The following is a 22,715-nucleotide window of genomic DNA, read 5'->3' on the forward strand; positions in this document are numbered from 1 at the left end:
GCATGGCTAGCACTGGTAAAATGACACTTCCTAATGCTGTTTATAATTAAGTCTCTCATCAATTTGAAAGCTCTGCCTTTCTTCAAAATGTTAGAGAAGATTTCAAAAAACAAGGTTGAATTGGCTTACAACGAAACTTCTTTCTTTACTAGTGGATGATGGAAATTTAAATATGAAAGGGTGCAAGATGAGGCTTTGCTCCAAAAAGGTCCTTATTGTGCTTAATGATGTGAAAGATCAAGCAATATTAGGATACTTAAAAATCAAGGTTCATTTGGGCACAGAAGTAGAATCATTGTAACAAGTAAGGATAAAAATTTGTTAACTTCACATTTAGTGAACTATTATGAGATCAAGAAATTAAATCATGATAAAGCCATGGAGATCCTTAAACATTATTCTTCAAAACATAAACATCTAGAAGATGATCTTATGGAGCTATCAAGAAGAGTAATTGCTTATGCTCAAAACCTTCCATTAGCTCTCAAAATCTTAGGCTCTTCTTTATTTGGTATGGAGAAACCTGAGTGCAAAAGTTACTTGGACAAGCTAAAAGGCACTCATGTTCCATAAATCAATCAAGTACTTCGAATAAGTTACGATGAACTAGACAATAAAGTGAAAAACATGTTTCTAGATATTGCATGCTTTTTTAAGGGATAAAGATAATTTAACAAATACTTGAGGGTTATGGCTTCTTCCCTACTTGTGGAATAAGAACTCTTCTTGACAAATCTTTCATAACTATTTCTAATAACAAGCTCCAAATTAATGCAAGATTTAATACATTGTATGGGTATGGAAGTTGTTCGCCAAAACTTTGCTTATTGGGCTAAATCTGTAATACAAATGAAAGATTTAATACAAAGCTCCAAATCTTTCATAACTTGCTTCATGTGTTTAGCGATGGCATAGCATGAGTTAGGCCTCCTAATTTGTTTATTGGGCTACAACAGTGGTTCTTGGCCTTCTGGACTTGGTTATTAAGGCCTTAAGGTGCACTGGAAATATCACTATGTTGGAAATTTATTGAAAACTTACAAGAAAGCTTGAACTTCGGGAAAAAAAATAATAATAATGAAAATTGATTGTCATAATGCTTCTGTGTTCCCTGTGATAATCCTCTCCCTGTTTTCTTTGTATGGTTGAACTGCTTCATAACCAAACGCTGTAACTGCTACAGGAAACTCAAACAGAAAAAGAAGTTGCTGAGATTTTACACACCCCATGAAGAATGCCATCACTTCATTATTACTATTATTTTCATTTCATCTATGGCTAGTCTTCTATGCAAATGGCAGGCCCAATTCTTTACACATACACACAAAAAAAGTCAAAAAATCAGAAAAAAAAATAGAAAAGAAAAGATCCATTTCAGATATTAAAGCACTTCAAGATTATATGAGGCACCTCCAAGCTCAACAACCCAATCAAGTAGGTAGTATTATTTCGGTAAATTTATCATAATACGAATAAATTAATATATTAAAAAATAAAAAATTAAATATTTTAAATTAATAAATTATAAAAGTTTATATTTTATTTGTATGTTATATAATTTTATTATTTTAAGATTATTAATTTATTAGTAAATAAAATATTTATTTATTTTGTTATATTTATCAATTTTATGTTTATTGAAGTAATAGTAGATTCTTAAGATTAAATATAAATAATTTAGTATTAAAGTATATATTTTTAATTTCAATAATAAGTTATAATTTAATAGTTTTTAATTAAATTTGAAAGTTAAAAAAATAAAATTAATTGAAACCTCAATTGTTAACTGCGATTTAAGAGTATACTATTATTTTGATAAAGATAAAGATAAATTTATCATAATACAAATAAATTAATATCTTAAAAAATAAAAAATTAAATATCTTAAATTAATAAATTATATAATTTTATATCTTATATAAATTTATTATTTTAATATTATTAATTTATTAATAAATAAAATATTCATTTATAATATATTTTTTTTATTAATTATGATTGTTGAAGTAATACTATATTATTAAGATTAAATATAAATAATTTATTATTAAAGTATACATTTTTAATTTTAATAATATATTATAATTTAATAGTTTTTAATTAAATTTTAAAGTAAAAAAAAAATAACTGAAGCCTTAGTTGATAATTGAGGTTTTAATTAAAAAATGAAACCTCAATTATTAATTGCTACTTTAATTTAAAAACTAAAGCCTTACTTGGTAAATGAAGTTTCAATTTAAAAATAAAGCCTCGTTGCAGCTTTGACAAAAATTTTTAAAAAATATGTATATTTTTATGAGATGATTTTTACATATCAAATGATTTTTACGTATCATCGAAAAAGTTAATTTGAATATAAATTTGAAATATATATATATATATATATATATATATATATATATATATATATATATATATATATATATATATTAATTATTATTATTATTATTGCATTTTGACCCCTGGACTTAGTCCAAAACGTGAAAACAACGCTTGGACTCAGATCCAGCTGGTTTTTCTTTTAACACCACTACTTTTCTTTATTGGAGTTCACTTTACTTTTCTGCTTTCAAATTGGCTTAGAAGGTAGACCGGATGTACTTCTGCTTCCAAATTGCCTGCTGCTTCTTTTTCCTCTTCTTCTTCTTTAACGGCTGCTACGTCTTCAATTGGTTATTCTTCTTCTTCTTCTTCTTGTTCTTCTTCAATTGGTTCTTCTTCTTCTTCTTCTTCTTGTGATTGGACAATCATCTTCCCCTAGCTTTGATTTCTCCAGCATCTGGATTCTTGGTGTCGTCTTAAAGCCTGAAAAGTGTATTCTTGCTTTTTTCATTTTATTGGTTTTCCTATTTTTGTTTACAATTAAGCAAATTTATCCCCGTTGTTCAGTTTGATTTGTTAATTCAAAGAATTGACGTTATTTGTCATGAAGTTTTCATCTGTGGTGTTTGGAATTGAATGATCAGTTGAAGCACTTTCTTTTTTCTCTGCACAGGTTAATAGAGAAATCAGAACTCAAATCTCATCTCAGCAAGTCCAAATCTCTCAGTTATTCAAGTGAACAATCATCTTCCCCTAGCTTTGATTTCTTCAGCATCTGGATTCTTGGCGTCATCTTAAAGTCTTGAAAGTGTATTCTTGCTTTTTTTTCATTTTTCTGGTTGGTGTTGGGAATTGAGTAGATCAGTTGAAGCATTTTTTCCATCCGTGCAGGTTAATAGAGAAATCAGAACTTAAATCCCATCTCAGCAAGTCCAAATCTCTCAGTTATTCAAGTGGACAATCTTTCACTAGCTTTGATTTCTTCAGCATCTGGATTCTTGGTGTGATCTTAAAGCTTGAAAAGTGTGTTCTTGATTTTTTCATTTTTTTGGTTTTCTTATTTTTCTTCACAATTAAACAAATTTATCCTCATTGTTCAGTTTGTTATGTTAATTCAAAGAATTAACGTTATTTGTCATGAAGTTTTCATCTGTAGTGTTTGGAATTAAATAGATCGGTTGAAGCACTTTTTTTTTCCTTCTCCCTACAGGATAATCGAGAAATCAGAACTCAAATCCCAGAATTCATCTCTACTGCTCTAATGGCCACTTCTTATTCTCAGTGGAAATATGATGTGTTCCTGAGTTTCAGAGGAGAAGACACCCGCAATAATTTTACGGCCCATCTCTATGATGCCTTACACTGTAAAGGAATCAATGCTTTCATTGATGCTGACAAGCTTAGGAGAGGTGAAATCATATCTCCGGCACTTCTCTCAGCAATCGAAGGGTCAAGGTTTTCCATCGTAGTTTTATCAGAAAACTATGGATCTTCAAGGTGGTGTTTGGAGGAGCTCGTAAAGATACTAGAATGCAAGAAAACCAAGAGACAGGTGGTGCTGCCCATTTTCTATCAGGTAGATCCTTCGGATGTACGGAAACAAAAAGGGAGTTATGGAAAAGCCTTTGCTAAACATGAAGAGAATATGAAGGAGAATATGGAGAAAGTGCATATTTGGAGGGAAGCCCTATCTGAAGTTGGGAATATATCTGGCTGGGATTCACGGAATAAGTAATTTTCTAGAGCTTGTTTCATTTGTTATTTTGGGAGTCCTAAATTATGCTTGCCAATGCATTCATTAAATATAAGGACAAAACCATGAAAAACTTATGAGTATCTTCAAAAAAAAAAAATCAGCTAAAATGAATAACATCAAACACATCCTATTTACTCTTTTTTTTTTTATTGTCTTAATTTTCACGGGTTAGTGAACTTACTACATGCTTATGATTCAAATATGGCAGGGATGAGAGTGTTCTTATCAAGGAAATTGTGTCCATGCTCTTGAATGAATTGCTTAGTACGCCCTGGAGTGATGCTGAGGACCAACTGGTTGGAATAGGTTCCCAAATACAAGAAATGGAATTACTATTATGTACAGAATCAACTGATGTTCGCATGGTGGGAATTTGGGGCATGGGTGGCATTGGTAAGACAACCCTTGCACAAGCTATTTACAATCGAGTTTCTAGTCAATTTGAAGGTTGCTCCTATCTTGAAGATGTTGGAGAAGATTTGAGAAAACGAGGTTTAATAGGTTTACAAGAGAAGCTTCTTTCTCAAATTCTAGGACATGAAAATATAAAGTTAAATGGGCCAATTTCTCTAAAGGCAAGGCTTTGCTCCCTAAAGGTCTTTATTGTTCTTGACAATGTACATGATCAAAATATACTTGAATACTTAGTTGGAAGCCATGATTGGTTTGGACAAGGAAGTAGAATCATTATCACAACTAGGGATAAGCGTTTATTAATGTCACATGGAGTGAGGGTCTATGAGGTTAAGAAATTAGTTCATACTGAAGCTATTGAGTTTCTTAGACGTTATGCCTCAAAACAACAAATTGCTATTGACGAATTTATGGAGCTTTCCAACAGTATAACAACATATGCTCAAGGGCTTCCATTAGTTCTTAAAGTCCTAGGCTCTTTTTTATTTAGCATGAGCAAACATGAATGGAGAAGTGAGTTAGACAAACTAAAAGATACTCCTCATGGTAGAATTCAAGAAGTGCTTCGAATAAGTTATGATGGGTTGGATGACAAAGAGAAAAACATATTTTTGGATATCGCGTGTTTTTTCAAAGGTGAAGATAAAGAACATGTGATAAAAATATTAGATGGTTGTGGCTTCTTTGCAGTTAGCGGAATAAGAGGTCTCATTGATAAGTCTCTTATAACTATTTCCAACAATGACAAAATAGTGATGCATGATTCACTCCAAGAAATGGGTTGGGAAATCATTCGCCAAACAAGCCCTAAAGAGCCTGGCAAACGCAGCAGATTATGGATTTACGAAGATGCCTATCATGTATTAAGTAAAAATACGGTGAGAACCTAATTCATCAATTACTTTTTTGTGACAAAGATTTAGATTGAAAAATACAACATATTAATTTTGTTTAAGTAACTATATATTTATATACTTCTAGAAAAATCCTTTATCTTGCATGTTTTTCACTAATCCTTTTTACTTGTTTATTAGGGAACACAAGAAGTTGAAGGCGTATTTTTAAACTTGTCTGGTATAGAAGAGATACACTTTACAACAAAGGCCTTTGCTGGGATGGATAAGCTTAGATTGCTCAAATTCTATGACTATATCCCCTTGACAAACTCAGAATGTACTAGTAAAAGGAAATGTAAAGTGCATATTCCTCGGGATTTTAAATTTCATTACAATGAATTGAGGTATCTACATTTACATGGATATCCTTTGAAGCTGTTGCCACATGATTTTAGCCCCAAGAATCTTGTTGACCTCAGCCTGCCTTGTAGTTATGTTAAACAACTTTGGAAAGGAATCAAGGTATGATTATAATTTATTCATTTTTTTAATAATTTGCAATATCAGTGAAAGCTAATTTTTCTAGCTACTTGTCATTCATTTCAGGTTCTTGAAAAGTTAAAATTCTTGGATCTCAGTCACTCCAAATATCTTGTAGAGACCCCGAATTTCTCAGGGATCAGCAATCTTGAGAAGTTATCTCTCACAGGGTGTACGTATTTGCGTGAAGTTCATCCAACCCTTGGAGTTTTGGGCAAGCTTAGTTTCTTGAGTTTGAGAGACTGCAAAATGCTGAAGAATATTCCAAACAGCATTTGTAAGCTGAAATCTCTGGAAACTTTTATTTTTTCTGGTTGCTCAAAAGTTGAAAATTTTCCGGAGAACTTTGGGAACTTAGAACAGTTGAAGGAGCTATACGCAGATGAAACTGCTATAAGTGCACTACCCTCCTCTATTTGTCTCTTGAGAAACCTTCAAGTATTATCCTTTAATGGATGTAAAGGACCACCATCTGCCTCATGGTTAACGTTGTTGCCAAGAAAAAGTTCAAATTCCAGCAAATTTCTATTGTCTCCGTTGTCAGGTTTGGGCTCTCTAAAAAAACTGAATTTGAGAGACTGTAATATATCAGAAGGAGCAGACCTGAGTCACCTTGCAATCTTATCTTCGCTGGAAAATTTGGATTTAAGTGGGAATAACTTTATTAGCCTGCCTTCAAGCATGAGTCGACTTTCTCAGCTTGTAAGCCTTAAGTTGCAAAATTGCAGAAGGCTTCAAGCATTGTCGGAGCTTCCATCAAGCATAAAGGAGATAGATGCACATAATTGCATGTCATTAGAAACAATCTCAAACCAGTCACTCTTCTCGTCTCTTAGACATGTCTCTTTTAGTGAATGTTTGAAAATTAAAACCTATCAAAACAACATTGGGTCCATGTTGCAGGCTCTGGCAACTTTTCTTCAAACTCAGAAGAGGTCTAGATATGCTCGGGTGAGTTCATTCTCTATCTCTGATATCATTATTTTCATTATGCAGTAATATCATACAGTTGAAATTGATGAAAAATGAGTACCACGTGGCTCCACTGTTATACTATCAAGAAATCTGAAGTTTATTTATTGAAAACAATTAGAGAACAGTTTCAACATCATCAGGATTCTCATGTACAGGATAACCCAGAGAGTGTGACCATTGAATTCAGCACTGTTGTTCCTGGAAGTGAAATACCAGATTGGTTCAGCTATCAGAGCTCTGGGCATGAAGTAAATATAGAGCTACCTCCAAATTGGTTTAATAGTAACTTCCTGGGTTTTGCACTTTCTGCTGTCCTTGGTTTCGATGCCCTGCCCAGTCACGACCCTAATTGTAACGTTTTTAGCTTATTTTGTATATTCGGTTTCCAAAATTCCGCTGCTGCTTACTATGATAATGTTTTCCATGTTAATTCTGGGCCTGCATTAATCGAGTCAGATCACCTTTGGCTGGGGTATGCACCAGTTGTCAGCTCCTTCAAGTGGCATGAAGTGAATCACTTTGAGGCTGCATTTATGACGTTCACCAACAACTTGGCCCTGGTGGTTAAGAGGTGTGGGATTCGGCTAGTATACAGCAGTGAAGATGTGAGTGACAACAACCCAACAATGATCCAATACATTTCTCCACCTCCTCCTCCCCGTTCAACTCTCCTTATTCAAGAAATTGATGAGAGGGGACCCAGTGGAAGTGCCTGCTCTAGCGAGGACTCATGCCCCTAACACATTGAGACGACTCAAGCCATGATTCCACTCAAGGGACAATCCATTCATCAATGCACTGGCTTATGGGCTTTGAGTTCAAAGAAAATTCATTTAACTTTATCTGATATTTATTTTTCCTAGTAATAACTACTTATTAGTTATATGCCATTAAGTGAAACGTACTTGAACTATTTGATAATTGCTCTAGTTGATGTGATTTGAGTTTATGTGATAGATATTATCTTTGGTCATAAGCCTAAATAGATAAAGAAAATGAAATAGAGGAAGTAGAGAGTACGTGCAGGTATCACTCTTGATGAAGAGGTGAATTTGTTTATAGTATTTTCAATTCCATGCTGAAGCATTAAATCAGTGGAATTAAGTACTTCATATATTAGAGATCAATTTGCTTCTTTAGGACAAAAGGGATTTGACAATGATTTATAAAAGAATATTTGACAGAATTCTTTAATTTCTACCTTTTTGTTATTGGTTTAGATTCATATTTACAGTAAGTTCATAGCAGTGGGTAGGTCAGTGTTATTTAGTAGTTTTGAAGGTTTCTTGGAATTAATTACGGGGTGCTTGGCGAAAGGATTTTATCTTGATAGTTGTGTGTGTTCTATTTTATCTTATCTTATTTTATTTTATTTTGAGTTATTGTTTTTCTACCTGGAATTCCTTGTATTGCTACATTAGGCTATGTAGTTCAAGCTTGATAATTTTGTTCCATTCCTTTGAACTTCAAATCTTTCTAGATTGTGTCTTACTCTTAGTTGAAGGTCTGAGGTTATTGATTTATCAACTGAGATGACACAGAAGTTTAGAAAGGTTTGGAAAAGACAAACCAATGGTAGGTATGGCTTGGGTTGGATCGAGTTTTTAAAACTTTACAAAATGGTTTCTTAAAAAGGGTTTAAAAAAATTGCTCAAGCGCTCAAGCATTGAATCAAGCGCACACTTTGAGGGTGCTCAAGCTCGACCAACTAAATCTTCCAAAATTATGGGGAACTATCTTTGGCTTATACACTTCAGTATGCATTAACTCCAAACACTCTTTGGCTCTATATCTTTTAGCAGTAAAGGGTCTCTTCATCATTTTACTTTTTATACAAGATTCACAAACCGAAAGATCTTCTAGAATTACTGAATGCAATATTCTAAAATTGATCAATCTTTGGATCCTATTTAAATTTAAAATGACCTAGGATCAAGTGCTAAAGTTGAGCTTGATTAGTGCTAGGTTCCTTTCTTCTAAGTGAGATATGATTATTCTCATTACTTGGAAAAATGGATAATGGAGATGCAAAATAAATATTATCTATTAGCATTCCTAAGCATATAAACAAATCACTCAATTTAACAAAAACTTGTTTATTATTAAAAATATTGAATAATTTAGTTTATATAATATAGAAATCAAAATTAAATTATTCCTAGAGAACATAAAGATAATCTTTGAGTTCTAGAAGATATTTATTATCTAGGATAAAGGTACGTAAAAACTATTACTACCTACACCACAATCCTCACATTAGAAGCTAGCATTAGGTACGTGTCCCTATTATTATGTCTTCTCCTTAGCTGAAATCCCTATAAAGAATTACAAATATAGTCAATGAGCCTAGAATCTATACACCAAGAATTGGTGGAATACACCACTAAACATAATTAAACTAAAAGCTCATGATGCATACTTGGTTGTTTCTTTAGGAAAACTAAGCACTCCCTTTTTCAATGGCCTTTCATTCCACAAATGAAGCTCTTACCTTACCATTTGCTCTTCTTCCTCTTGGCCTTGAACTCTCCCTTTTGCTTTGTGGTCTCAAGATTGTTCTTCTTCTTCTTAAAAAAAGAACCTAAAGAACTCTTGACTACCATACAAATGTGCTTTTGGTCCTTGATAATCCTCTCATCCTTTTGGAGTTCCCCCATTAGTCCAAGTAAGCTCATCACTAATTGACTCATAATATAGTTGAGCTTGAATTATGTGCAAGAGTTTGGCAAGGTCTCGGCCATGTCATCCTAGTTTTCCCCATCAATTTTAGCTCCAATGACGTGCATCTTGTTAAAGATACCTGTTGGGAAGCTCGGATTACTATGTTCCCATACCCTAGATCGTGTAGGATGCATGCAAATCTATCATAGGCTCTTTAAATCTATCGCAAAAGATAAACAAGTATTCAAAAACAATAAGGATACCATAGAAAACATAGATAGAGAATAAAATCACATACCTTTGATTCAGATGTTCTCGGATCGATTTTAATCGATGTAGATAACTCTAAAGTCGTAATGGATCTCGTAAACACCATGATCTTCCGCCCGATAACTCTTCCTTATTTCTAGGCACTGAGATGGTAGAGATCTCAAGGGTGGAGGCTAGGGTTTTTTTTTTGGACTGTAAATGGAGAATGACCAAACCTAGAAACCTAATCCCTAAAGGGGTAATTATAACCTTCCTACTAAGCTTAAGTGACTTAAGCCCACCATAGGTTTAGGTCACTTAATCTAACCTAAAAAGGTTGTTAATTGATTAATTAATCATATAAGACCTAATTAATCAATTAGCCCAATCCAGAGATACCATTCACTTATCTCTGTGCAACCTTGTGTAATTACCAAAATGCCCTTTATGCACAAAAGTGAACTAAAAACCCATCCAACCTTCATAAATCGTGCCATCAAGGAATATGAGCTCAGAACGGGGACCATTGAGACCCATAGGAGTACTGGCTCCCTCATAATCAAGTTCTAAAATTGACTCAATATCCCACTATAGAGAGTCTATTGCACTCTAGTATCCTATGTATATTACAATGAGACACTAAGTGTTCGAGTCCGTGACTTACTATCTACTACATGCAGACTCCCCATGGATTGGTGTTCATAATCTAACAAGACAATGCTATTACTTATCAAGATTGCCTCTTAAATCCTTGAGTTACAGATCATACATATTATGTGATCAATTGACATATTCTAACTTCAATAAGCATATGTCAAATTCCACTAAAGGAATTGATGTGGCCACATATTTCATGATCACATGTTCTTTGGATCACCCAAGAGGACACACTATCTCAATCCCATGAGATATCATGATGCCTATATTGAGAATACTTGTTGCCACCAACCTCCATCAACAGTGACCCAATCCATAGGGATATATGACCACTTTAGGGTCTCACCCATAGGTTAAAGCCTCTTGTTGATTTTGGCATAGACTCAATATCCTTTTAAGGTTGAGAGTCCATGTAGTATAGCAACTTGAGAAATCATGACAATTGATAGTCTTGCATCATGATTCACTGTAGGTACTGTCCAATGTGCATCACATACACTAGTGCACTCACCATAGGAAACTCATCCCAATAGCCAAGACAAGACATCCCTTCAATTAGGAGGTGGTGCACTATAGTCTATATTGGATTACCTAAATTCATGAATCAACTATGGACAACTTATCTACTTACAAGGGGCCCATGACTTGTATTTTTTGTGCAACTCCTAATACACCCAAGTCATGTACAGTGTAAGAAACATGGGCTACATGCTTAAATCAATGTCAATACACCAAAAGGGTAGAAACCATACAGATCATACAATCTCTAACAAGAGTTCCTTCTAACATCTTAGCGTTTATGATGGACCTAAGGGGACAATTTATTTAGTTAACTTAACTTGACCACCAAACATCTAATGTAAACAAAGGATAATATCATAACTTGTTGTCATAAACATGTGTTAATGTTGCAACTATTATGATTGAATCTTAGAAAGAATTACATGATGTAATAGATAGAGATTCATTTATAAGTTTATTTATTCATATTTATTTGTTTCTCTCTATTATCCCATATACATTAATTGAGCATATATGGCCACATCACTTACATTGTACATGACTTGGAGTTGTATAGAAGATCCAAGTCATGGGGTCCTTACAAAGTGATGAGTAGTCTACAATCAGTTCATGGATTTGTGAAATCCATCTAAGATTGTGCTACACTATCTCTTAATTGGAAAGATGACTTATCTTAGTCATCAGGATGGTTTTCTCATTATGAGTACATTACTATATGTGATGCACACTGGACATGACCTATAGTGAATCATGACATAAGGATATTAGTTTCCATGATTCACTAATTAAGCATGTGCTAAAATCAATAAGAGTTTTTAACCTATGGGTGAAACCCTAAGATGGCCACATATCCCTATGAATTGGGTCAATATTGATGAAGGATAATGATAATAGTTATTCTCAATAAAGGCACCATGATATCTCATGGGATTAAGATAGTGTGCCCCATTGGGTGATCCAAAGGACATGTGATCTAGAAGACTATGGTCATAAAATTTTCTATAGTGGAAATTTGACATATGCTTATCAGAACTAGAGAATGTTAATTGCTTAAGGATTGGAGACATAATCTTGATAGGTGATAACATTACCTTATTATATCATGAACATTAGTTCATGTAGAGCATGAGAGTTAAAGCTTTCTCCCTCTTACTGCCTACCCTTTAGAGTGCCAAAATTATGGTTAGAGCCATCACATGGAAGATCTTAGGTGTACAAGACTTTTAGATACATTAAACTCTTCTTCACCATGCAAAATTGATTTGGGAATATCTAAATCATAGGTAAAGCTTTCTAGAGCATTGTTATTCTAGATCCTGCTAATAAAAGTTGTATTTTTATGCTTCTGTTGCTAGGATCTAGAGTCCTAGGGAGTATTCATGTACCTAACTTGAACCTGGGATAGGAAATAGAGAAATCTAGGTTTCCCTACAATAGCACATTATCCAAAGATTCAAGTGCGATACACTTAGTCTTTTGACTTACCTTATGCCAACTATGATAAGTATCCCTCTCCTCTTACACGGATCGTTCATTAAGAGGATTTGGAGCAAATTCCTATATTACCCATTTTAGCTCCTCTAAAATAAGTATCATGTCCAAATTCCTTTTTCCAATCGACATTGTTTGATCCACTCAATTCATTAGTTATGAGAATGACATTAATCAAATTATAAGACATGATATTTGTAACAAAAATAAAACCCATGCATTAATTAAAACTGAGCATTCACACAAAGCAAAAATAAATTTAGCAAAAAAGTAAAGCTCTTAGGACTATCCATTTGCAAGGTATCATAAAAATCAAGCCTACAATGGGTAGGTCATGACCTTAATATTAGTTAGAGACTTTCTCAAATCATTTTTTTTTTGCCCTAACCATGGACGATATTTAAGGCAAGATTAGCATACCTTATCTATTTACCTCTTGAATTATGCAAGTGGAACTATGGTAGGCGATTTGACCACATTATATTTAAGTGTGCAATCATTGCCCTTAACATCAATGCTACTAAGTGAAGAACCTCATTGTTAGAATGGTTCCTCCCACTATAGACATGTATAGTCTTATCCATATGGAATGTTCATATCCCTTGATTCTTATGACCCTATCCATGAATGGGGTAGTGATGAGCCCAAATCAACATGACTTTGACAATGGCTGGGCTTTGGTAAGGCTCTTTCCTACTTAATTTTTTGAAAATAAGAGCTTTCTTTAAATTAATGGTAATTCCTTAATGGATAAAATATTCCTTATGAAAATAATTTTAAAATGATTATTTCTTTAAAAGGAATTAAATAATCCATTTTGGAAAGTATTTTCATTAAATTACTATTTATTTTTTAACACTATTTTGGTAACCTTCTTAATTATAAATTATCTATCATGAACTTCCCAAAATTAACTTACTTTCCCAAATTGGAATTTTGTGCAAATAAGAAAAAAATATTATTTTATAAAGATTTGAAAAATTAAGAACTCTTCCTTCAAGGAAAAATTTTATTTTTAAAAATCTAAAAAATTTAAGAGGATTTTAAATAAAATAAAAATTAATTTTTGAAAAGGAAAGTAAATTCTTAATCATTTTCCAACTCATTAATTTCCTAAAATAACTTGTCTAACCATGCACATTACAATTTAATAGGTAAACTATTTTGGAAAAATTACATGAAAAATCATTTCATAATTAAGAATACCAAAATATCCATTTTTAGGCCAAACACATGCCAAAAACAAATATAGACATAAAAACATGTAAGGAAATAAAATAAATATTTTCTCATGGCCTTTTAGGGATCCTGTTGCACAATTTTGGTAACTCAATTAGGATAGAATCCAAATTTACCAAAAATAAACCTACAATCAAAAATAGGGTTAGATAAAAATAAAAATAAATAAATAAATAAAAAACCCTTAAACTATCACATATATCTCAAATACCAATTTTACCCCTACTACCTACTTATTGTGGTCCGTATCACTAGAGTGTTGGATGGTCACTTAAGTACCCTTGGACTACTTGATGTTTGCTTGAGCATCTGTGGAGTACTAGATGGCCACTCAAGCACTACCACCTGTATCTTTGGCCAAGTGTAAAATAAATATTGAATGTTTGGTGATATTTTGATTGTGTAAGAAGATGTTAATTCAACATTATTGTTTACGAAAGTAGAAAATCATATTGAATAAGTTCTCAAAGTTGGGGAAGTACAGTAGGAAAGCTACCTCCAAATTAGTTTAATTCCAAGTTCCTGGGTTGTGCTTTTTATCTTGTCATCATTCCTGATGAACATGGCTTTCTTGGTCTTATATTCACAACTTGTATCTTAACATATTTTAAAGCTTGTCTCTAGACTCCCATCTTATATAATGAGAACCCTTCTCCACCTCGTGGTAATATAAGGATTGGGTCAACTCACGTGTGTCTATTTTATGTACCATTTCATCCATGCATCGATTGGCATCAAGTCACTAAGTCATGGCTAAATTTTTTGTGAACTACCACTTTCATTTTTGAATTAGGAGGTGTGGGGTTGGTTTAGTATATAGTGATGAACACGTGAATAATGACAATACACTAATCATCCAATCCAATTCTAATTACTATCATCCCCACCGTTAGATTATTTGGCTTATAGCAAACCATGAAATGTTTCCCTTTGCAATTATTTACTTTAGATGCAACAGATAATATGACGATGACTTGGATCACAATATCCAGGATGAGGAGGAGGTTGGTAGAAGAAGATCATCTAATGATAAAGGGGAGCCCATTGGAAGTCTTATCTTTAACGATAAGGATATCATAGAATTACTTGACACCATAATCAAGAAAAGCATTGACAAGGGTGAAGCTAGTGGAAGTAGGTAGTCTACTCATGACTTAGTGTTGCAAACTAACAAGAATAGGCAATAAGAAAAACATAATAAGAATACATAGATTTACATGGAAAACTCTAGAGGGGAAAAACCATGAGCAAAGGAGAAGAAGATCCACTATGTCAAAAATTGGTACAAGAGGGGAGAGTTGTGAGCGGCTATAGTAGAAACATAATCATCATTATAACCCTAAAACTATACATCATCATCATCATCATCCTCACACACACACACACACACACATGTGTGTGTGCATATGTGAGTAACTAACAAAACAAGTCCATGTCGTAGGGGCAAAGCCCTTACACCCCCAAACAATCTCATAATTTTATCTTTACCATATGTTACATCGCGAGCTTTTTGGGTCAAACCAAAAATAATTTGAGTCACCAAATTCTAACACTTAGAATCAAAGAATTATGATCATTACGACTTCCAAGATTGGGGGCCCAGTGGAAGTCTTCACTTTAAAAATGAGGATGAAATAGAATTACACAACTTCACAATTAAGAGAAGCCTTGACAAGGGCAAACCTAGTAGTGATGACTTAGAATAAGAGAATTTTGATTACTTCTACCAAGTTAAGGAGGAGCCCAGTGGAAGTTTTCTCTTTGAAGATCAGGAGGAAATATGATTACAAGATTTCATAGTCAAGAGAATCCTTGAGGAGGGTTAACCCAATGGAAGTAGGTGGTCTAGTAATGACTTAGAAAATTCTGATCATTATGACATCTAGGTTGTGAGGGAAGCCAGTGGAAATGTTGATCTCTTTGAAGATGAGGACAAAATAAAATTTCAAGACACCATAATTAGGAGAAGCCTTGAAGAGTGTGAACCCAATGGAAGTGGATGCTTTGATTATAAGGACTTCCACGGTTGCCATGGATTAGTATCTGAGGAGAGAAAAGATCTCCAAATCTTAACTAATCTTTCTTGGATCCCACTTTTGCTTTTGGATTGATTTTCTTGTTGGGAATGGTTATAGGAATATTAGGCTTCTTCTTTTGGATGAAATTGATTAAGGTCGAAATTTTGCATTTGCTTATTCCTTATATTGTATCTCTTATTCAAATTGTGATGGATTTCTAAACTTCTTAGTAAGTTACACTATGTAGTAGTGCATATATTTATATGTTTTCATTATATGCATGGAACCTTAACTTCAAGTATAAATTCAAGGTTATCTATAGTAATAAAATTACATATTAATTATTAAATAAGAGAAACTCTTATTCATGTCATGGAACAATTTTCATGACAAGTGAGTTACCTTATTATGCTTTTGGTGGGCCTACGTTTCCATGAAGTGTTGAGGCAGTAAGAATTCATGGCTTCTTGTGATGATTTGCTCACCCATGGTTAAAGTTCTCATCTTCTGCTATCAATTAGATATAATAGAATTAAGGACCTTTTTGAAGAGTAGAGATCGCCAATTTTTATATATATGAAAAAGAAGAGAAAATAAAGTGGAGAGCTTATGATGATTGCTTCAAAATCAATCCTAAAGAAGTCTAATGAAAATAAGTAAAAACATTCCTTATAGGTTAACTATCATACTTAATCATTGTCTTAATGTAATTAGTTAAATAATAACAATAACATCTTGATTAAATTAATTACTGAAAGTGGATTTGTTAAAAACTAATCCATTAGGAACATAACTGCTCTTTAATTTTTGTTTGCAATTACATGTGGGACACTTTGCCTTGTAGTGGTTGTGTTATTAAAGATTTTGATTATAGGGTGACTAAAAAGGACTCAACATGCTTGACAAGGAGATGGTGTAGAGAAATGAAAAGTCAAAGCAATGGAACTTGACAAGAATCTCACCTATGGATAACACCTAGAGGGGGTGGGGGGTGGAAAAGTGTTTTTTTAAAGCAATTAGAGATGGTGTCTCACAAATGCTCACAATTCCCATTTTTTTTTCCTTATAAAATGATCTTGTTTTTCAACCTTATGAACAAACAAGCAAATCGCAAGCAACAATGGATGTACCAACACTTTTCCAAACAAGTTATTCAATATAAACCATATGCAAATGAGACAACACTTCCCAAACATAATCTATAAAACATTACATCAATATAAAAATTCTTTTTCAAATGCCCCTTATCATCAATCAATAACAACTAACAAATATCTTGTTCTTTCAAAAATTCAGTAGACACTTTTTTAGCTCATGCTCGAATTAATTCTATCATTGTAACACAATGAAAAATATCATAAGCTTATGAAATGCTAATAAAATATATATATATAAAAAACAATTACATCAATTTTTTAATGTGGAAAATCTATGAACATATACAAAACCATGAGCCTTAAGCAATCAAATAGTCCACTATGAAGGAAAATTAGTTGAGTACAAGATTTTACCTATCCTAAGTCTTTCATCCTCTCCCAAACCACTTGCCTAGAACCTTTAAGTTTCAGCTACCACCATTCTTCTTTAGGAAAACACTTGGAATTCACTCCAAGCTTTGATCTTAGCCTTTTCTTAAGTCCACACAAGAAGAATCTTGGGTTTTATCCCAATAAATTGAATATGAAATTAATATGATAGTTAGGGTGAAGAACATGGTGAATCAACCCATTTGGAACAAATATTTCACTTAAAAATTGATTTTCAATTCAAACCAATAACTTTTCTCACAAGGCAAACACTCCCTAATATAGTAAGAGAAACTTGAAGCTCAAAAACCCAAGGTTTTCTCTCTCATTAAAGCCCTCACCACATTTGGACAGAGGGCTTAAGTATTAGGATTTTGAAACCCATCCAACGACTAAGATTTGTTTGGAAAAAAATAAAAGAATATAGATGTGATCGAAGTTGGATCACTCAAACGAGAATAAAAAAGACCTAAGTACAACAAAAACTGTTACCCTTAAGTTGATCGACCAGAAATCGATCCAACTGATATAAACATTATATTTTACACTCCTTAAGCAACCATTCCATTTTTTAATCAAATAAAAATAGTTTAAAACATGGTTAATCAATGTTTGCCATCATCCAAACCCTTAAAGGCATTTACCATCTCCTCTAGTCATCATCAAATACGAACAATTTGGAAAAGGCAATTGTTCAAGGGAGGATTTGAAGACTATGAGCTATAAGACATGATGGGAACTTTGACCTAGAATTGCCAATACACAAATTAATACACTTATAGAACCCATGAATCTTCTGAGATCAATTGTTAGAATGCTACTTTTATTCTTGAATTGGTTTTCTTTTTCTCAAACAGGGGAATATTCTCATGAATTGCAACTAACCAGATGGAAGACTATCATTACCAAGCATCTCCACCCTTTGTCCTAGAAAATGCCTTCTTTTGTTCATTTTTTGAACTGCAACATTTATTCCACAAGCAGCCATTTTGAATCCCTCGACCTCTTAGTTAGGTATTGTTGTTTCTTTATCACAAAGTTACACACACAAATGCCATTAATGGGATAGGCATCAGGGACAGCGATTTGTCTTTCCATACCCTGACAAAGCCCTAGAGGATTTGAACTCAAAAAGAGTTTGCTTTTGGTGTGGCAGGTTGGGCAGCTACAACAAGTTCATATGGATCAAGTAAATTAGATTATCAATTAGAATAGGTAATAGGCTCTTGCTAAGCCTGAAATAATTCAAACTAAGCTTAATTTGTTTAAACTTGGATTGTGTTGATTTTGTTTCAAGTTCTTAGATTGAATTTTGTATGGCATGATTTCCAACAAAAATGTCTGGTGTGTGTGTGTATCGTAGTATGACACGTTGAATTTAGTATAAACCCATAGCTTAAAACAAACTTTTTGATTCCCTTCATGAGTCCATCTTACTCTTGAAGATATAATAGTATAAGGAAATATCATAGTCAAGATAAGCCTTGACGACTTAGGAGATGAATAATCCATTGAAAGTGGCTTCAACTATAATGATTCATGTGCATGCAATGCTGAGATGTAGCCCAAGCTTCTCACATTCATCTATTGGAATGTTGTTTTAGGTTTTCTATTCTGGTTATGACTCAAGTCCCAACACATTAGCTTTTTGGTTCTTTTTCATTTATACCATAATGTCACCATATCTCGGTAAATGTTCGTGTTCTCACTATTGCTCGTGCGTTTTCTTGTAGCTCATTTCTTTCCTTTATGCTAAAATCTATGTGAATTATGGTGCTAGCGTACAAAAAAGAAGTTGGATCCTCAAGTGAAGGGGCCATGATCATAGTACTCGGTGAGTGTTTAAGTCCTAACGCAATTCCCGTGTCAAAATTGCTTTAGTTATCACACATTGATTCACTTCCAAGGCCCCAATAATAAAAAAATAAAAGGTTTCAAGAACCCACATATTTGATGATGAATTCCTCTGTTTCAATTGACTTTAAAGCCACAAAACCAATATCATTTTAGTGACTTTAGCTTCTTCATTATTGGAGCTATTCAATGGCAAATAACCCCCTATCCCACCACCCAACCACCCTAAAAAATATCTCATGTCTTAGTCTTAAACACCCCATATAAATATAACAATTTGACTTGGATAATTCCATAGAATTTTTAGTATGGGAACTACTTTGAAGATTGACCTGTCTTGGCAAGAGATGCAAGCCTGAAGGGGAGCCTAGAAGGGTTGCTGCCACGTGAAGCAGTGTAGTTTGCCCGTGATTTCGATGACCCGCCTCCCAAATCGAGTGGTTCAACACGCTAGCCACCTCCGGCGTCAGGGTCTATTGGATCGTGCTGAGACCTGCTCTCATTTTTCTCCCTCTATCGCTTCAAATGTTTTTCCCTTCCTTTAATTCCACAACAAGCAATCTGATCCTTTGAATTGCACCAAAATCTGATGAACTAAATTGGGGGCGTGGAAGAAGGGAGGCTGCTATCAATAATGCATGTGTTCTAATTCTATCTACTCTTTCACCTCCGATGGATGGATTTCCAATCAAGGGTTTCTACAAAGATGAATTCCAATTTTCTCACCTTCCAGGAAAAATGAATCACAAGGGGAAAACTATAAAAGCCTTTACACAAGAGAGAAGAAAAAAGAAAACCAGAAAACCAGAAAAAATAATAAAAGGAGTAGCTAAGCTTGAGTTACATAAGAGGGGGATCTTTGTTTATGTGTGACTCAAAAAACAGTTCGAGAATTCAACCTCGAAATAGAAAGATCAGATCCCCTCCTTCACAAAAATCCTCCTCATTTATCTGCAGAACCTACAGGCATAATCTACCCCAACTCATACCTAAAATTTTCGACTAAAACAGATAGGGTTTTATTCCATTTAAAGATATAAACCAAATTCATAGGAATCTTTTTGGTTGGTAACACATTTTTATTTAATAAACCATAAAAAAATTATATCAAATGTGATAAAAAAATAATATAATTTTTAATGAAATTAAGAAAAACCAAGAAAAAATCAGGACTTTACCTTGAATCGCTAAGTGGATGGAGATGATGGAATGTCTTGTGGTCCCAAGTTGTTTCTTCTTAACACAATTGGAGTTATTTTTCTCGTTTATTTGGAGAAAATAGGGTTTGGCTAAAGGGAAAATGAAAGAAAAAAAATTAGGGTTTAGATTAAAAGAAAAAACCCCACCAAAATCTATGCATGTGCAAAACTTACTCTTCTAATTAGTGGACTCCCCACTTCAATTGCTCTTCCGATCTCAACTACATTGACGTAATACTTCTATTGTTGAAATGAAAACCTGTAAATCTAATCTCACTTTTGGTTACTTCACAAAGGAGAAGGCTAAACACAACTCTAACAACTGACCACTAGTACATCCTAGGCAAGTGAAGACTTAGGGTTTTGGATGCTTTGAATGTGAGATTTGAAGGTATGTGAAGGGAAATCATGTTTAGGCGGGTGAGGAAATCAAGTGGAGGGAGTGGAAATTTTAGGCATGTTTTAGGTAAATATATATACTAGGTAGGATAATGACACTCTTTAGAAACATCAAGAATGCAAAAATGCTATATATCCAATGACACTTAAAATAAGCACCAACATTTTTTAATTTATATGTATCAACAACACTTGCAAATGTGCCATAGTAAACAAGCGCTAATGTTTGGGCATAAAAAATAAATAATGACATTTTTTTTAAGCGCCAAGGAAGGAAACATCATTGTTTTTGTTTTTTGTAGTAGTGAGACTATGCTCATTAAAGATATCGTCACCGATGTTTCAAATAAATTGTTTAGTATAAATTCAAGTGATTACAAAAACCTAGTTGGAATGAGTTCTCTCATAAAAGAAATGGAATCCCTGCTTTTTATTGAGTCATTTGATGTTCGCATAGTAGGAATTTGGGGCATGGTTGGCATTGGTAAAACGACACTTACTCATGCTATTTATAACCAAGTCTCTCATCAATTTGAAAGCTCTGCCTTTCTCCTAAATGTTAAAGAAGATTTCAAAAAAGAAGGTTCAATTGGCTTAGAACAGAAACTTCTTTCTCTATTAGTAGATGATCGAAATTTAAATATAAGAGGGCACACTTCTATTAAGAGGAGGCTTCGCTCCAAAAAGGTCTTTATTGTGCTTGATGATGTGAAAGATCAGGAGATACTAGGATACTTAACTGAAAATCAAGATTCATTTGGGCATGGAAGTAGAATCATTATAACGACTAAGGATAAAAATTTGTTAACTTCACATTTAGTGAACTACTATGAAATCAGAAAATTATGTCATGAGAAAGCCATGGAGGTCCTTAGACGTCATTCTTCAAAACATAAACTTCCAGAAGATGATCTCATGGAGCTATCAAAAAGAGTAACTACTTATGCTCAAGGCCTTTCATTGGCTCTCAAAATCTTAAGCTCTTTTTTATTTGGCATTAAGAAACATGAATGGAAAAGTTATTTAGACAAGCTAAAAGGCACTCCTAATCCAGACATCAACAAAGTACTTCGAATAAGTTATGATGAACTAGACAATAAAGTAAAGAATATGTTTCTAGATATTGCATGTTTTTTTAAGGGAGAGGATAAAGATTATGTAATGGAAATACTTGAGGGTTGTGGCTTCTTCCCTGCTTGTGGAATAAGAACTCTTCTTGACAAATCTTTCATAACTATTTCTAATAACAAGCTTCAAATGCATGATTTAATACAACATATGAGTATGGAAGTTGTTCGCCAAAACTCCCCTAATGAACCTGGAAAATGGAGCAGGTTAAGGTCGCATGAGGATGTCTCCCATGTATTGAAAAAAAATATGGTGAGAGTGCTCTGCATAAAATTTCTTTTTCATACGTGCATGTGTATTGCATGCTTTTCACTTATCCTTTGACTCTTGGTTGGTAGGGAACAGAAGAAGTTGAAGGCATATTCCTTGACCTGTCAAATTTGCAAGATATACACTTTACCTCTGAAGGCTTTACAAGGATAAACAAACTTAGGCTGCTCACATTTCTAAAGACTCCAAACGCACCTTAAAAAAGGAGGAATGTAAAGTGTACTTTTCTCATAACTTCAAATTTCCTTCTAATGATTTGAGATATCTATACTGGTATGGATACTCTTTGAAATCATTGCAGGTTAATTTTATCCCAGAGAGGCTGGTTGAACTTAACATGCCTTATAGCCACATCAAACAACTTTGGAAAGGAATTAAGGTATATATGACTAATTTATTTATGTTGTTTAGATGATATATGAAGTTGAAAATTGATTTATTTTATCCGCTTTTCTTTTATTACAGGTTCTTGAGAAATTAAAATTCATGGAACTTAGTCACTCTCAATGCCTAGTGGAAATCCCGGATTTATCAAGGGCTAGCAATCTTGAACGGTTGGTTCTTGAAGGTTGTATTCATTTGTGTGCAATTCACCCATCCCTTGGAGTTCTAAACAAACTCATTTTCTTGAGCTTAAGAAACTGTATAAACCTTAGGCA

General features: G+C 33.5%; 2 protein-coding genes across 4 annotated transcripts in view; both read left to right on the forward strand.

Annotated features, from left to right (window-relative positions):
* LOC117905762 (disease resistance protein RPV1-like) overlaps positions 1-22,715 on the forward strand; it is a 67,949-nt gene that overhangs the window by 33,504 nt on the left and 11,730 nt on the right. The gene's annotated exons all lie outside the window — the stretch shown is intronic.
* Positions 2,523-7,819, forward strand: LOC117907597 (disease resistance protein RPV1-like). 3 transcript variants are annotated; one of them, XM_034821191.1, is made up of 8 exons: positions 2,523-2,814; positions 2,996-3,132; positions 3,214-3,345; positions 3,533-4,053; positions 4,287-5,370; positions 5,527-5,850; positions 5,935-6,819; positions 6,999-7,819. In XM_034821191.1, exons 4-8 carry the CDS (start codon positions 3,584-3,586, stop codon positions 7,581-7,583), a joined length of 3,348 nt encoding a protein of 1,115 aa, XP_034677082.1. In that variant the 5' UTR covers positions 2,523-2,814; positions 2,996-3,132; positions 3,214-3,345; positions 3,533-3,583; the 3' UTR covers positions 7,584-7,819. The 3 variants fall into 3 exon arrangements, with proteins under 3 accessions (XP_034677082.1, XP_034677084.1, XP_034677083.1); XM_034821193.1 differs by having other exon boundaries at positions 2,996-3,121; XM_034821192.1 differs by having other exon boundaries at positions 2,523-2,790; positions 2,996-3,345.

The sequence above is a fragment of the Vitis riparia genome, chromosome 18 (genome assembly GCF_004353265.1).
Source record: "Vitis riparia cultivar Riparia Gloire de Montpellier isolate 1030 chromosome 18, EGFV_Vit.rip_1.0, whole genome shotgun sequence".
Lineage (NCBI taxonomy): Eukaryota > Viridiplantae > Streptophyta > Magnoliopsida > Vitales > Vitaceae > Vitis > Vitis riparia.

What these genes read in the sequence shown, in the direction of transcription:
- LOC117907597 (XM_034821191.1), top strand. Translation starts at nt 3,584, where the DNA reads ATGGCCACTTCTTATTCTCAGTGGAAATATGATGTGTTCCTGAGTTTC. An exon ending in GGCTGGGATTCACGGAATAA is followed by an intron (nt 4,054 to 4,286) that starts GTAATTTTCTAG and finishes CAAATATGGCAG; the next exon opens with GGATGAGAGTGTTCTTATCA. An exon ending in AGAGGTCTAGATATGCTCGG is followed by an intron (nt 6,820 to 6,998) that starts GTGAGTTCATTC and finishes TCTCATGTACAG; the next exon opens with GATAACCCAGAGAGTGTGAC.